Source organism: Symsagittifera roscoffensis, chromosome 8, assembly GCF_963678635.1.
Source record: "Symsagittifera roscoffensis chromosome 8, txSymRosc1.1, whole genome shotgun sequence".
In the NCBI taxonomy this organism is placed as follows: Eukaryota; Metazoa; Xenacoelomorpha; order Acoela; family Convolutidae; genus Symsagittifera; species Symsagittifera roscoffensis.
This window is the reverse complement of record NC_087069.1, coordinates 36,323,408-36,340,793: the sequence shown is the minus strand read 5'-3', so window position 1 is coordinate 36,340,793 and position 17,386 is coordinate 36,323,408. Positions and strand designations below refer to the sequence as shown.

Here is a 17,386-nt window from a genome sequence, read left to right as displayed (position 1 = left end):
GCCTAAAATAAGCAAAAATAAGCTAATGTAAGCCTGCTCGCTCGCATTATTCGCTCGATTTTAGACTTAAAATATAAAAAAATTTTAAACCTGTTTTTCTCGATACTGGGTCAAATATTGAAAATTTCTTTCGGATCACGACTGAAAGGGCTTTAATATAATATATCAGTCGACTCATTTCCTTGACTATTTGTGTTACCTGATTTTACGTGGAAAACAAAAAGAAACAAGAAAGACTAAAACACACCCGAACACTAAGTTCTACCCATTTTTCAACTGATTGGAGCAAAAATAAATAAATAATGTATCTAAAAAACTTCATTCAGTGTTTCGATTTAAGTTCAAATTGAGGAGACTATATCGAATTACATAAACTCCAGCGTCCAATTACCACTGAACCAAAATTGAGCTCTTTTCCATTTTCCTCCACCAAATTCATCAATTTTTTCATCGTTGTTATGGCTTAACTCGTGGCGTTATTATGTAAGGTATGAAAAGCAAATATGTTCAAAATAAATTTTACTTTGGTCACAATACCATTGAGAGTCTCTACTGACAAAACTCACCAAAATGATGGACGAAATAAAATTCAATATCTAATAAACCATTTTCTCAAAAACAGGTAGCAAACTGCGATTCTTAACTGATCCAAAAATCTTATTCTCTGGTATACTTCAGCACAACAAATGTTTTTCTTAGGTTTGATCTTTATGATGCGTCGAAAAACAAAAATCCTCACATCTTTTGACATGATATTGGGGTTACATTACCACGAGTTAATTACATTTATTTTTCAAGTTAAATTAAATATACGTTCTATGCTTCAAAGAACCATAAAGGCTATATTTCAGATGATTGGCGAATCTAGATTTTTTGAAATCACAAATAAATAAATAAAAAACTTTCTAAGTTAGATTTTATGCTTTTTTCTTATTAAATGGGTTTGATCAACACGAGATCAACGGTTCTTTGAAACTGCGGGAAACATCTAATTTAGGCCAAAATGCTTTCTCACCCCCTTGAGGGTTCTTGAACTAATAATCAAAACTACATTTTGTCGCCTAGAATTTTGTCGTTATCATAAGGTTGTTGTTATAAGCTTGTAGAAACTAATTAAATTAAAAAACCAAAATAAAAATTGATAAAATTTTAAGATAGCCTAAGACGTAAAGTCCCTGAAGAGCTTTTGGTAAGCAAAATTATAAACACAAAATTCCATCTACACGAAAAACAAAATAAGAGTGGTAAGTTTGGCGTCGATTAACGCAAAATTTGATCAGCTGTCCTCGCCGAGGGTCAATAGAAAACTGGAAAATTTGCGCAAACTAATTAACCACAGTTGGCCGTATTGGCATCTTTCAAACCCTCGCACCTTTATGAAAGTAGTCGCAACTCAAATATCTTTTTAGAATTGAGCTCAGGTAACCGAAATGTTGTATTAGCATGAATTACTCTTAGTTAGAAATTCTTCGAAGTTTTTCTGGAGAAAAAATAATCTGCCCCACTATCTTCAAAAATCGTATTAATAAGAAATTTTAACAAAAACTTCAAGCTAAAAGGGTATTCAATACCGATAGGGAAAAAGGAATCACTAGCTAAATTGTTCCAACCACTGTATGCGCGGCAGTAGACTTTGAGTTCAGCTAATTTCTTTAAGCAAAGCCAAATACCACGAAGGCACACCAAACAAAAAATATCACATTGAATGCCTTTCAAGGGTCATTCACTATTTGCTGCACTTCAAAATATTTCAAAATGTTTCATGAAGCAAATCGGATGGCGAAACTTAAGGTATTTCTATGGAAGCTATTCAAGCGAAGAATCTTTGAAATATTTCAGGGTACTTCACACAGTGAATCGGTTCGCAAAAGATTCAAGTTTTTCTATGCAAGCTATTTAAGCCGTGAATCTTTGAAATAAATCCACGTTATAACAGACTGATTTGGTTTCTAAAATTTTCAAGCTAAGGAAGCTATTGATTTCTAAGGAAGCTATTAGAGCTACGCAACTTTGGAATATTTCAAATTATTTCATACACCGATTCAGTTTGCAAAAAGCTTTTAATTTCTCGAAGAAAGCTATTCAAGCTATGAAACTTTGAATTAGTTCAAGTTAATTCATAGACTGAATCGGTTCGCAAAAATCGGTTTCTAAGCAAGCTTTCAAAGCTATGAAACTTAAAAATATTTCAAGTTAATTCATAAACTGAATCGGTTCGGGAAAAGTTGAGGTTTCTTTCAGCAAGCTTTTAAAGCTAAGAAATTTCGATTTATTTCAAGTTATTTCAAAGAAACTTTAAGACATTTCAAGTTAATTCATAAACTGAATCGGTTCGAGAAAAGTTGAAGTTTCTCTCAGCAAGCTTTTAAAGCTATGAAATTTCGATTTACTTCAAGTTATTTCAAAGTTTTGCGAAAAGCCTAAGTTTATCTAAGCGAGCTATTAAAACTGTGAAACTGTTAAATATTCCAAGTTATTTCAAAGGTCAAATCGGTTTGCTGAAAGCTTGCTTATAAATGTTTGCTAAACTTAGACTTGAAAAATTTGAGCTTTTCGCAAAACTAAGGTCTATGAAATAGCTTGAAATGTTTCAAGTTTTTCTGAGCACACTATTCATGTGATGAAATTTGAAACGTCACGGCTTTTCATAGAGAAAATCAAATCGACTGACGAGAAGTGTCAATTTTCTAAGCAAACTATTGAAGCAATGAAACTTTGAATCATCTGAAGTTTTCACAGAGCAAATCGATTAGCGAAAAGTTCGTTTTTCTAAGCAAGCTATGACTGGCAAGAACTTAGAACTATTTCAAAACATTTCATAGCCATAATCGGTTTGCAAACACCTAGTTTTTCTAGCAAGGAGGTTGCTGTTTTTAGTTTGTTCGTTTCAGAATGTAATCAATCTGAAAAGGCAAAATTTCGGGAAAAAAATGAGCAGGCACTGTCTAGCCTTGAAAATGAATTGCGTTCTCTTGTCTAAAGAATTGAATTTTTGTCAAGAACATTTGAAAGTTCTAGAACAATATTGGCCTTCTCTTAAACGTTAAGCCTATATAATTTTTTAACCGTTGCATTCGACGAAGCTAAAACATTGCTTTAAGTTAATCGTTGCGTTAAAAGCGCACTCCGACTTTCATTTAATATATAAGATTTCAATTCATTTCTATCCGTATCTACAAACGTTAAAACGTACACTATACTATAACATCAATCAGCAAATTTGTTTGGCGAGAAATGATGATATGAAACAAGGGGAATATCTTGAGTTTCTAGCAGGAATAGAAAACAAGCTTACAACGAAAAAGAACCCTAGTCGAAAGAAAATGACAATCAAGATTCTTTCATGTAACAGCGATCTCACATATGGCTCTTTGTTTTTTGATTCTTTGATTTCTTTTTCTTTGATTCCTTGACGATTCATCATTTTCAAGATTATTCAGGACTAATTTCATTGCTCGACTGGTGATCGAAATATCAGATAAAAACGAATTATCAATTCGACAAATTTGTCATTTAGAATATCAGCTCATTCATATTAATGAATTTGAAAATGTTTAATCTAATGGCACCAAGGGATATGTATCTAAACATGATGAACTTCAAAGATAATTTTTTAACTAATAATTGATATGAGATCTATGATTTGTGACAATTAATAGAATAACACCAGAAGTTAGAAACAAAGTAGCTTTGGTTGATTTTTTTTATTGTCACGTAAAGCTGTTAAATAGTTTGTGGATATGTTATGTTAATTGTTAGTCATGAGGTCGACGAATTCATGGACATAAAGTTCGGTAATACGTTTAACTATTTTTACATTTTCGATAGTGCCAAAGAATAATCTAAAAAATCTTGGATAAAAAAATTTTGTCAAAAATTCGCTTATGCGAGAGATGTTTCGCCAATCCCCATTTAAATGAAAGATTCAAGAATGAAAGACAACTGACAACTAAGAGAACGATAGATTCAGAGATAGAGCTTTTGCACTCCAGATATATAAGTCACGTGATATGTTGCAAGCGAGACACACATTCGGTTGGTTGCATACTCGGATGTACTGGAAGATAAACTGATCGAAACTTTTTTTTACATTTTGAGGCGTCCTCGATATGTGGTGGGCGAAACTGGGCTATTTTGACCTTGGGGCATTGATCATCAGCAGTCAAATCTGATTAATCTGGATTTTCAGCGATCCTTGTTATTCATCTGTGCACAGTTTAACATAGAAACAAACTCATACTCGTGTTTCGTTTCCCAATTCGATGCCTTCTAATTAACATGTTCCACTTAGAATTGTAATAACTCCTAATTTGATGCCTGGTATAGGACGATGCTGAGTTGTGTGTTGTTGCGACAGAGAATGGCCAAGTGGCGGTTGTTGCGAGACAGACTCAATACGTCCATGCTATTACCTAGAACAGTCATCACAATTATGCAACATTACTACAAACAACACTGCAGCTGCGTGATTAAATAGAATTTGCGGGTTCTCACGACTGGGATCGCGGCGAATTCTAGGCTCGTTTTATTTGGATATGCCATTAAGATAAATAGATTTTTTCAGCTAGAACTCCCCAATTTATTAATTCGTTGACTTGAGTATGTCACAAAATAGCTCATAAAGCTGACATTTTCGTAAGATCTTTAAGCTCATAGAGACTCCTCTTTTACAGATCAGCCTCTTTCTGAGCACAAAAACAAATGAAACAGCTAATATGAGGGCGGCGGAGAAGTGCCTAAGGGTATCCACTTCACAGTCAAGACTTCTATGCTCAATGCTTGAGGTTAAATTTATAATTTCGAGCCAATGAAAAAGAAAAGCTGCATGTAGTTTTTAATCAAGAGCACAACAACAGTACGCCGTAAAAGAACTGAACACCTCATGAACACCTTATGTTGGTCTTTCTCTTGATGACAATTAATGGTAACTAACTTCACACTTAACTTAACCAACGAAATAATCATTATTTAGTTCTTTCCCATTATAGCTCCCCCGCGCACAGTAGCAAAAAAACATAGCCAAATGACAGTTGGATAAGAGTAATGAACGCAAAGAAAAAAGACAAGCCCTTTGAAAAATTTACCTTGCGAATTTTAAAGAAAAGATATATGCCCTTAAAGCTCTTTGAATTTCACGAACAATTTATGTTTGACCCTTATATTGTTCAAATTAACCTAATTTGAAAAAACTGGAGCAATAAGCAAAATTTTCATTCCGCTGGGTAATCTGATAAATAAATTCCACTTTCGAAATTAGAAGAAATCAATCACATTTTCCATGACCTTTACAATTGTGCTGTTCGATAGTGGAGTTTGCCGTCCTTTCAACAAAGAAAATAAAATGATCTTCAAAAGAAATCAAATGTCAAACCGCGAAAAAGCGAAATTGAGCGTGAACAAATTTCTTCCTGAAAAAAAAATTATCAGCAAGACCTAAATAAAAGTACTAACTTCATTCATTACTCATAATACAGAACCGCCATACTATGAATTTTTGATAAAAGGGGGCTCTATTTTGCTTAGCGGACCTTTTTTGCATAAGCGGGGTCTAGGCTATGATTTCTTGGTGAAGTGCAAATGATTTAAGGTACCTTCCAGTCTTTTATCGGCCACCATTCCAGACAAGCAGTCCAGTTTATTCAACACCGACCCCTCCTGATGCACATACAGTATCTGTTCCACATTCACACACAATGCACACCCCACTGGCGAGGGCGAGAGAGTCTCCGACTTCATCAGGGGCAGGTAGGGCTTCTGGCCTATATTGATTAGTTTGATCTGGGTGAAGCTGCACGCTAAGAGAAGTGTCTCGCTGTTGTTCACTTTGGCGGCTAAGATTGCATCTACAAACAGAAAACCCAACATGAAACCTTTCTAAGAACACGAATAGCCTAATGCTGTAAAAGCAGAACCAAACATTCCGGCCGAAATATACAAAGCAATGAATCAAGCAAATCAAATTTTTACACAAAGGCGAAGTTGCACTTCGCATACGCAAGCAAAAATATGACCGATAACGCTACTGGGAAAAACTGAATGAAAAAGACTTGAGTAAATCTACAAAATTTGAGCCTACGCACGACAATTATGCACGCCAATTTGAGTCTACACAATTTGAGACTACGCACGCCAATTTCAGTCTACGCACGCCAATTATGAGTCTACATAATTCTTAAGTGACGCAAGCTTATTATGATGCGTTAGCAGTACTAGTCACAGTCAATTTGAAGCGAAAAAAAATATTACCAATACCATGCCTCAATTTAGAGCGGACGGATTTTAACTAGTGTAAGAAAAAGTTCATTAAAAACATCCGACCCTGTCCAGGTTCGAACCCTCTTATTTTGTTGCTGGTCACCTTCCCGACCTCTTCGCTGCAGATCCATGATACCTGGAAGCTTAAGTGCTATTTGTAATATAACAGTCTGTGCTAATATTGTTAGCACTGGCTGTACTAAATAGATTGTTCAAGAACAGCCAATGCTTAATAGGCTGTACTTACTAGCTTGATAATGGTTATTGATCAGAAAGAACACATTTTGTTGCAACAATATTTGCGACTTAGGTTGGAAAAAAGATAGTTCATATTGTATCACAAGCTTTGCTTGTGTAAATTTACACTTTTGATAGCAGCAATGAGTAGAAACTAGTTCAAAATCAGATAAAATGAGATTAAATAAGGTTGAATTCTTCTAACATACCCATTATTTAGTTGGAAAATATCAATAAAATTCAGACTTTGAATTTCAATAATCTTCGATTGTTGATACGCTTTTGATAAAACAAAACCAATCGAAGAAAACTGGATCAAAAGAAATATTTTTTGAATCTACTGGTAATTCTGAAAGTAAAAATTCATTTTTTAATCAACAAGTCAGTCCAATTTTTGGCGAAATTTGCAGGTGTTATTGCAGCATAAATTATTTCTTTTAGCAAACGAATTTGAAATGAACTTAAAAAATCAAAGTCAAATTGCAAAAAAAACATCAAATTTGAGTGACAACGTTGAAAACATGCAAAAAAGAACACGACATAGGTAAGAGTTTTCACTACGTTCATTGACACCATAAATTTCAATGGAGCGACTTAATTAAACACATTTCCATTTAGAGACCGAATCATGACTGAAATGTCTTCAAAATGACGCAGCGCCGCTCTTCCACATCTGACGTACATTTGTGGCAACAAATTTTTCGTGGGGAAAAACACCTTCAACCATAGTTCCTTCTTATCATCTAACCACTTTCATTTCATTGATTCTTTTGATATTGTATAATTGAGCTCTCGTATCTTTTAAACTGGGTGTATTTTTAGACAACTATCGAATCTGCAAAAGCAAAGATACAAATAAACATTAGAAGAATTAGAAAAAAAACATCCCGTTAAACCTCATCAAATTTCAAGGAACCTCATCAAATGTCAATGAATGACCCTTTATATAATTAACACAAATAACTGGATCAGTAGGTAATCTTCTGTTCCTTATTTATTTTTTTTCCATCGGAACGATATTAGAACATCGCTGAAGCGCTGTTTTAGATTTTTTGGTCAAACTGAACAGGAGTTAGCACGTCGCGCTCGTTTTTTTTCGATTCGACAAAAACGAGCGCGACGTGCTAACTCTTGTTCAATTTACCCAGAAAATCTAAAAAGCGCTAAAGTTAAATCATTCCGATTTTCGATTCAGAAAAAAAAATGGAAAAGATTACCTACTGATCCCGTGTTTTGTGTTAATTTATGAAGGGTTAATTTTAGTTTAAAAAATAGAGAGAAAAATTATATGGTGTATTCAGGACCCAAAATATCTTAAGAATTTGGTTATTCTTGGCAGGTACTGCGTTCATCGACTCCTAATAAAAAAATCTATCATAATAGACCATAAAATATCAAAAAGATGCAAAAAGAATTTTAACAACAGCAAGTCATGAAGAATAGGAAGAGGCAAATAGCCAAAAAAAAATCCATAGCCAATTTTCCCATGTCATGAGCAAGACTGCTCGATTAACTTCAATAAATACATACATATTTAATTATAAGCATCTACATTTGCAAGTACATAAGTTACACAGAGGTGCAGCTAAACTTCGTAAATGCGAAACGCGAAAACAGCTCTGAAAACGTTCAAATTGCGTTGAAAATATCTGCTCACTCTCAATTATTGAAGCAAAGAGTGCCAAATATAACGATCCAAACACATATATTAGTATACACCGTTTTTTATATGTGAGCACCGATTTGTATTGAAAACATCACACTAATGAATAGTTTGATAATTCAACATAATGTTGATAGATTGGATCAGTATAATCGTAAATCACTTGAATCGTGGTTGTTGTTACCAACAAGTGCCTGTCGTAAGGCTGTTATTGCTACCAAATACTGCAACTAGTTAAGTAATGATTCGTAAAAAGCCAAAAATTGGAAATAAGGAGCGCGCGCTTCGTTGCGCAATAATTCAGTAGTGCATATATACTTGTGTCCCAGAAAAAATAGTCCGGAAATTTCAATTAAAATCGAAAATTATGAATGAGACAAGTTTCAATTCTAATTCATCCGGATTCATTCAAATTCAGGTAATTTTTTGGTCAAAACTTTCCGTAAGATTGCAGTAAATCAGTATCGCGATAGGCAGCCGTCCGCTAGTGATGGTGCCCAGCAATCATATAACTGCTGGTTGAAATCGCACGTCCGCTGCAATATGCAAGGTAAGTCAGCTCTCGCATTAAGTTAGCACTTAAATGGGTACCGGTTATATGCGCTTATCGCAGGAATAATAAGCCTTCGGGTTAGGTCTCCGAGCTGATTGACTAAGAAAATCATGACAAGTTTTTAGAAGCATTGTTTGTGGTTACCAGTTTGAAGCACATCGTTTTCAACGTGAAAACACCAAAAACTGAACTATTCAAAACTATGACAACTTGTCAATGGCAAAAACTTATACAAGATTTAATTTGCCGATGGTAAAGAAGGAAAAACCGCAGAACTTTAAAAGATGCTATGAAAAACAAATTGAAATTAGCTCAAACATCAATTGCATGAATGTCAACGCATCCAGTTTTAGCTGTATCTTTCGAAAGGCGGGATTGGTCTTCCGATCGCCTCCAAAGTCTATCACGCAGCCTTCTTAAGAAGTTTCATGGACACCAAGTCTCCTGCCGACCAGATCATTGATATTTCCTCTCATGAAGTCCCTGCTCCGGTTCAAGACTGTCTCGATAATGCCTTTTTATTTGTTCCCGTCTCTTTTGCTCCGAAGGCTCAAACGAGGCTGACGGACAGCATCAATGGCTCTTCCTGCATACAAGTTCTCTTTGCATCTCCCTCCAACAGCGGTCACTGGCTCTCAGCTGTTCCCTCGGTCTCTCTATGCACCCGGCTGAATTCCGGATTGCTTTGTACCACAGACTAGCCATCTTTTTCAGCGAGGCATTTGTCTGCTTCAAGTGCTCAAAAACCTTGGACATTTTCGGCAACCACGCTCCTGCTTGTTCGGCTGATTGTGGCCGAATTCCTTGACACGATCGCCTATGCCCCCATGCTCGAAAAACCCAACCTCACAAATACCCGTTCTCGTCCAGGTGAAAAATTGCTTTCCTGCTGGTCCCGAGGTCGCCCCGCCACTCATGATGTGCAGTAGTAAGTTTTCTGCAGCCAAATACCCTCTTTTGCTGGAGCTTACGCTGGTTACGCCCTTGAGATCTCCGACAACCGAAAGATATCCAAACGTAGACTCCCCTTTGAAGTAGCCAGTATTTCATTGATTTCACCTTCAGTCGAAACTTTCAATGGCTGATCCCCCATCGCTACCAAAAACTGTGTAGGGTGGACTCTATGGCCGCCGGCTGCGTGTTAACTCCTTCAGCAGCTTTCCGTGGTACTGCAATGACGTAATGCTTACATGTTCTGGCCCAAATTTCGTGCAACTGAAGCTTATTGTCTATTATCTCCTATACTGTCTTCACTTTCAATGTTAGTAAAACATGCAGTTGTTTAATTTTGCTGATTTACACCAATTTCTTGATATTAATTTTAATTTTTTATATTTTATTTTCTATATTTTGAAGAAAAAAAATTGGCTGAATCATATCGGTCACGGATTTTTATACCAATCTATTAAAAATTGCATTTTCGGTTTAGTAGTTTTTAAGTGGAGCATCCCCAGCCTCAGAGATTCGCCCCCCTCTAACCTCTCCCCTTGTTTCTATGTTGACATCCATTTTTGACCACCCAATACTTGAATTTTTCTCAAGGCGATTTGGGCGCCAGCATACAATTGTAATTAAGGGGGAGAGCTTACCAAAATTGTAGAACAATTTATGATGGACATTTTTTTGTTTAAATTATCCCAATTTGAGAAAACTGGATCAATAGGTTAAACTTTTATTTCGCTGGGAAATCTGATAATTAATTTCCAGCTTCAAAATCAGAGTCGATCACGTTTTGCGCGACCTTTACAATTTTGTTGTTCGATAGTGGATTTTGCCTTCCTTTTAACAATAGAAACGCACTGAACTTAAAAAAAAGCCAACCGCGAAAAATAAAAATTGAGCGTGAACAAATTTTAAGACTATTTCCTTGAAAAAAAATCAACAAGACCTATATAAGAGTCTTCACTACGTCCATTACTCTTAATATATAGAAACTTGAAAGAAGGCTCTGACCTTATCCTCAAAATACAGCTGATTAAGCCCGCATCCGCCGACATAGGTCTGGGGACCGGCTCCCAGCACCACGGCTTTGGCTTCCTAAAAATGCTGCGTTGTTTCAGGAACCTTAGGTCTCTTATCTGAAGACCCCCTAAAAAAATGTTTGCAAACGAAACCACTGAAAAATACTAGATTGGTTGAATGGCACTATCGCAAAAATACGGAGCCAAAGCAGAAAATAGAATGTCTTAAACGGACAACGAAGACGGGGATAAAAAGATCTCCTTTATCCCCAACAACAAATATAAAACTAAGACTACCATGAAAAAATTGAAAATTAATCATAAAAACTGTAACTAAGTTCAAATGGATGTGATTGAAAAACAACAAATAAGACCAATACTCCTTGACACGATCGCCTATGCCCCCATGCTCGAAAAACCCAACCTCACGAATACCCGTTCTCGTCCAGGTGAAAAATTGCTTTCCTGCTGGTCCCGAGGTCGCCCCGCCACTCATGATGTGCAGTAATAAGTTTTCTGCAGCCAAACACCCTCTTTTGCTGGAACTTACGCTGGTTACGCCCTTGAGATCTCCGACAACCGAAAGATATCCAAACGTATACTAGCCTTTGAAGTAGCCAGTATTTCATTCATTTCACTTTCAGTCGAAACTTTCAATGGCTGATCCCCCATCGCAACCAAAAACTGTCGGGTGGACTCTATGGCCGCCGGCTGCGTGTTAACTCCTTCAGCAGCTTTCCGTGGTACTGCAACGACGTAATACTTTCATGTTCTGGTCCAAATTTCGTGCAACTGAAGCTTATTGTATATCATCTCCTATAATGTCTTCACTTTCAATGTTAGTAAAACATGCAGTTGTTTAATTTTGCTGATTTACGCCAATTTCTTGATATTAATTTTTTCATATTTGTTTTTCTATATTCTGAAAAAAAAAATTGGCTGAATCATATCGGTCACGGATTTTTAAACCACTCTACTAAAAATTGCATATTCGGTTTAGTTGTTTTCAAATGGAGCATCCCCAGCCTCAGAGATTCGCCCCCTCTGACGTCTCCCCTTGTTTCTATGTTGAAATCCTTCTTTGACCACCCAATAATTGAATTCTTTTCAAGGCGACTTGGGCGCCAACATAAAGTTAAATTAAGGGGGAGAGCTTACCAAAAAATATTCTGATCCAAACCATCCAAAAATTTTCCAAAAACGTCGAACAGCATTTTTCTAAATTTGCTTGAGAAATGGTCGAAGAGTTGTTCTGAAAAGATTTCGCCTCCCTTACTAACCGCCCTTTTCCTACCTACTAATTAGATGGCCTTGAAGCTCTTTAAACTGTAGAACAATTTATGATGGACATTTTTTTGTTTAAATTATCCCAATTTGAGAAAACTGGATCAATTGGTTAAACCTTTATTTCCCTGGGAAATCTGATAATTAATTTCCAGCTTCAAAATCAGAGTCGATCACGTTTTGCGCGACCTTTACAATTTTGTTGTTCGATAGTGGATTTTGCCTTCCTTTTAACAATAGAAACGCACTGAACTTAAAAAAAAGTCAACCGCGAAAAATAAAAATTGAGCGTGAACAAATTTTAAGACTTTTTCCTTGAAAAAAAATCAACAAGACCTATATAAGAGTCTTCACTACGTCCATTACTCTTAATATACAGAAACTTGAAAGAAGGCTGTGACCTTATCCTCAAAATACAGCTGATTAGGCATGCATCCGCCGACATAGGTCTGGGGACCGGCTCCCAGCACCACGGCTTTGGCTTCCTAAAAATGCTGCGTTGTTTCAGGAACCTTGGGTCTCTTTTATCTGAAGATCCCCTGAAAAAAATTTTGCAAACGGAACCACTGAAAAATACTAGATTGGTAGAATGGCACTATCGCAAATTTACGGAGCCAAAGCAGAAAATAGAATGTCTTGAACTGACAACGAAGACGGGGACAAAAAGATCTTCTTTATCCCCAACAACAAATATTAAACTAAGATTACAATGAAAAAATTAAAAATTAATCATAAAAACCGTAACTAAGTTCAAATGGATGTGATTGAAAAACAACGATCAAGACCAAAAGAGCAAAACCAGTGTAAAGTAATAAATTAAGCTAGTAATGATACATTCAAAATGATTTTCGTCAAAAGTTTTATTTTTAAAGTCTAACACTACTTTTCTATGGTTATATATTACTAGTGAATTACTAGTTATTTATAACTAAGAAGCCTGCTTCCCAAGCTGTAACGCCTTTCTCGTGCCTGTCCATGCTCTTCCACAGATCCATTCGGTTCCTCGACCACCTGATCATCTTGCAAAACGGTTTGTTTTGGTTTCGTGAAAACATTTTGCAAGCTTTGCCGCCTTGGACGTCCATTCGTCCTCCAGTCCACAATTGGGACTGGAAATCTTTCCGAGTGGGAGGCCATTCGTTCGTCCATCTCTGGCATGGAGTCCAACATTTGGTCTCTTTCTGACTGATAGGTTATAACTGGATCTGGATACTCCGACCCAGCGTGCTCCGACCCAGACGGGATATAATCCGGATCCTCCGAAGACGAAGGCGCATCATCATGCGTTTGTGGTCGCGGTTGGCCACCCCCATGACCTCCATCATCATCATCATCGCTCATGCCATCGAGTGTGTCATACTGCGATCCACAATTATCAGCCATCGAACTCGATATCAGAGAGATGAATTCGTGCTGTGAGCCCGGCACACTTTCAGTTGTCCTTGGTGGGAGTTGAATTACCCTGCCAGATCTGATTACCACCGCATGATCAGACATAAGATGTGCTTCCGGAAAAGAATTTGCAATACGCTTGCTTGCCTCAATGCCACGCTCCAGACTTACGAATGTATCGAAGTGAAGCATGAAATGCATCAAGTGACTGACGTCATTCAATTTTGTTACTCCTCCATTGTTCAAATACGTGCAGAATTTGGAGAACAAATTGTGATTTTCCCCGAACAAAACTCTTTCTGCGACAAGAGCCCTGACAATATTAATACCCTCTTGCTCTAGATTTAACCCAAAGCAATGACTCAAAGCTGAGTCAATGATTTTTGCGTCCATCGTGTTTCGCAGATCACAGTAAAAGTTGCTTGATTACACGTTAAATCCAAGTCACGATTAAAATAAGTATAACAAGTAGTAATGAATGAACACACCTTCAGTCGCGAAAAGCGTATACAAAATTGATTTGACGACTTTTCGACTTTTAATTTACATTTATGTACTAGTACAAACGAATTGAGTCTGACAAGAATTGAAAACAGTCCAAGGTATCATTTATGACAACATCAAACTGCCAAGCCGAAAAAAAACTGTTGTTTGAATGGCATTAACAAAGAAAGTAGTGCCACCTTATTGAAGGCTTTTTAGTAACCATAATCTGAAACTCTCATGAGCTTAATTAGCGTAGGCTGGGGGTCTTTAATATCCGAAGCAAGGTAGTGGTGCTTGATTTGCTACCAACAAATCAGTTTTTGGGGTACCAAATTATTATGATCGGTGCTGGTCTCGATATTTAAGCACTTTATTAAAGACACTTGAAAAACTGAATGAGTAAAACTTTGAGTCGACAAAATTTCTCAAGTGGCGCACGCCAATTATGACGCATTAGCAGTACCAGTCAATATGATTTAAAAAAATTTACGAACTAACATGCCTCAATTTATAGAGCAGTCTATGGAGCAGTAATAACACGAAAAAATTAAAAGTAATAAAAAATGATTTTTTTAATTTGAGATTTTTGTGAAAATCATCCCCCCACACGCCTTATTAAGTGTAAATTTCGCTCCTAGTAACAAATCAATTATGGCAAATAAGCTTCCTTCAACCAATTTGGATCGATTACTAAGATGGATTAAATCTCCGCTTACGCGGTAATAGCGCGAAATATATCGCGCGTTTATTGTCTCAAATTGGCCAAAATGGCAATTTGTATACCCACATAACTTTACGAAAAACGATCACAGGTAAATATCTTTCCAAATTTAAGCTCAGGACAACAATACTTTTTGAATGATTTATAAAAATCCCGTCAAAAATGGCCAGTTAAAATGTCGAAATTTGTCTGAAGAAAAAAAACCGAGCCCAAATACTCCGTTAGTTTTGTTACAAAAGTCGGAACAATAATAATATGTGTTAAAATCCTTAGCATTGGCAGTACTTAATAGCTGATTATTGATTCAACTGAACACTTTCAAAATGAACACATTTTATCTCATCAAATATTTGCGTCGCAACAAAAATTGCGACTTAGGTTGGAAAAAAAAGTTCATACTATAACACAAGCATTACTTGTGTATACACAGGCAAATCAAAGCTTCGCACTACGTCTGATACAGAGATGCTTACCGGCAAAAGATAAGACGAAGGCAGTAGAAAAAATGATCGTCCGAAATTTTCATACCTTTGTCTTGATGGTCTTAACCAACGTTCAGTAAAAAAAAACATGCAAACTATTTCAAGCAAAGCTATTTTCCTACTAAAGCTAATCTACTGGTAATTCTGAAAGTAAAAATTCATTTTTTAATCAACAAGTCAGTCCAATTTTTGGCGAAATTTGCAGGTGTTATTGCAGCATAAATTATTTCTTTTAGCAAACGAATTTGGAATGAACTTAAAAAATCAAAGTCAAATTGCAAAAAAAACATCAAATTTGAGTGACAACGTTGAAAACATGCAAAAAAGAACACGACCTAGGTAAGAGTTTTCACTACGTTCATTGACACCATAAATTTCAATGGAGCGACTTAATTAAATACATTTCCATTTAGAGACCGAATCATGACTGAAATGTCTTCAAAATGACGCAGCGCCGCTCTTCCACATCTGACGTACATTTGTGGCAACAAATTTTTCGTGGGGAAAAACACCTTCAACCATAGTTCCTTCTTATCATCTAACCACTTTCATTTCATTGATTCTTTTGATATTGTATAATTGAGCTCTCGTATCTTTTAAACTGGGTGTATTTTTAGACAACTATCGAATCTGCAAAAGCAAAGATACAAATAAACATTAGAAGAATTAGAAAAAAAACATCCCGTTAAACCTCATCAAATTTCAAGGAACCTCATCAAATGTCAATGAATGACCCTTTATATAATTAACACAAATAACTGGATCAGTAGGTAATCTTCTGTTCCTTATTTATTTTTTTTTCCATCGGAACGATATTAGAACATCGCTGAAGCGCTGTTTTAGATTTTTTGGTCAAACTGAACAGGAGTTAGCACGTCGCGCTCGTTTTTTTTCGATTCGACAAAAACGAGCGCGACGTGCTAACTCTTGTTCAATTTACCCAGAAAATCTAAAAAGCGCTAAAGTTAAATCATTCCGATTTTCGATTCAGAAAAAAAAATGGAAAAGATTACCTACTGATCCCGTGTTTTGTGTTAATTTATGAAGGGTTAATTTTAGTTTAAAAAATAGAGAGAAAAAATATATGGTGTATTCAGGACCCAAAATATCTTAAGAATTTGGTTCTTCTTGGCAGGTACTGCGTTCATCGACTCCTAATAAAAAAATCTATCATAATAGACCATAAAATATCAAAAAGATGCAAAAAGAATTTTAACAACAGCAAGTCATGAAGAATAGGAAGAGGCAAATAGCCAAAAAAAAATCTATAGCCAATTTTTCCATGTCATGAGCAAGACTGCTCGATTAACTTCAATAAATACATACATATTTAATTATAAGCATCTACATTTGCAAGTACATAAGTTACACAGAGGTGCAGCTAAACTTCGTAAATGCGAAACGCGAAAACAGCTCTGAAAACGTTCAAATTGCGTTGAAAATATCTGCTCACTCTCAATTATTGAAGCAAAGAGTGCCAAATATAACGATCCAAACACATATATTAGTATACACCGTTTTTTATATGTGAGCACCGATTTGTATTGAAAACATCACACTAATGAATAGTTTGATAATTCAACATAATGTTGATAGATTGGATCAGTATAATCGTAAATCACTTGAATCGTGGTTGTTGTTACCAACAAGTGCCTGTCGTAAGGCTGTTATTGCTACCAAATACTGCAACTAGTTAAGTAATGATTCGTAAAAAGCCAAAAATTGGAAATAAGGAGCGCGCGCTTCGTTGCGCAATAATTCAGTAGTGCATATATACTTGTGTCCCAGAAAAAATAGTCCGGAAATTTCAATTAAAATTGAAAATTATGAATGAGACAAGTTTCAATTCTAATTCATCCGGATTCATTCAAATTCAGGTAATTTTTTGGTCAAAACTTTCCGTAAGATTGCAGTAAATCAGTATCGCGATAGGCAGCCGTCCGCTAGTGATGGTGCCCAGCAATCATATAACTGCTGGTTGAAATCGCACGTCCGCTGCAATATGCAAGGTAAGTCAGCTCTCGCATTAAGTTAGCACTTAAATGGGTACCGGTTATATGCGCTTATCGCAGGAATAATAAGCCTTCGGGTTAGGTCTCCGAGCTGATTGACTAAGAAAATCATGACAAGTTTTTAGAAGCATTGTTTGTGGTTACCAGTTTGAAGCACATCGTTTTCAACGTGAAAACACCAAAAACTGAACTATTCAAAACTATGACAACTTGTCAATGGCAAAAACTTATACAAGATTTAATTTGCCGATGGTAAAGAAGGAAAAACCGCAGAACTTTAAAAGATGCTATGAAAAACAAATTGAAATTAGCTCAAACATCAATTGCATGAATGTCAACG

General features: G+C 36.1%; 2 protein-coding genes across 2 annotated transcripts in view; one reads left to right on the top strand and one right to left on the bottom strand.

The window, feature by feature from the left end:
• Nucleotides 1-17,386, top strand: part of LOC134852828 (estrogen receptor beta-like) — a 488,151-nt gene that overhangs the window by 180,002 nt on the left and 290,763 nt on the right. The gene's annotated exons all lie outside the window — the stretch shown is intronic.
• LOC134853420 (BEACH domain-containing protein lvsF-like) overlaps nt 3,833-17,386 on the bottom strand; it is a 51,130-nt gene continuing 37,576 nt past the window's right edge. Inside the window, exons 21-22 of the mRNA XM_063869418.1 lie at nt 5,592-5,843; nt 3,833-4,412 (exon numbers count right to left, since the gene is read on the bottom strand). Of these exons, the coding sequence (XP_063725488.1) occupies nt 4,306-4,412; nt 5,592-5,843 (359 nt within the window). The 3' untranslated portion in view covers nt 3,833-4,305. The remainder of the gene's footprint in view (nt 4,413-5,591; nt 5,844-17,386) is intronic.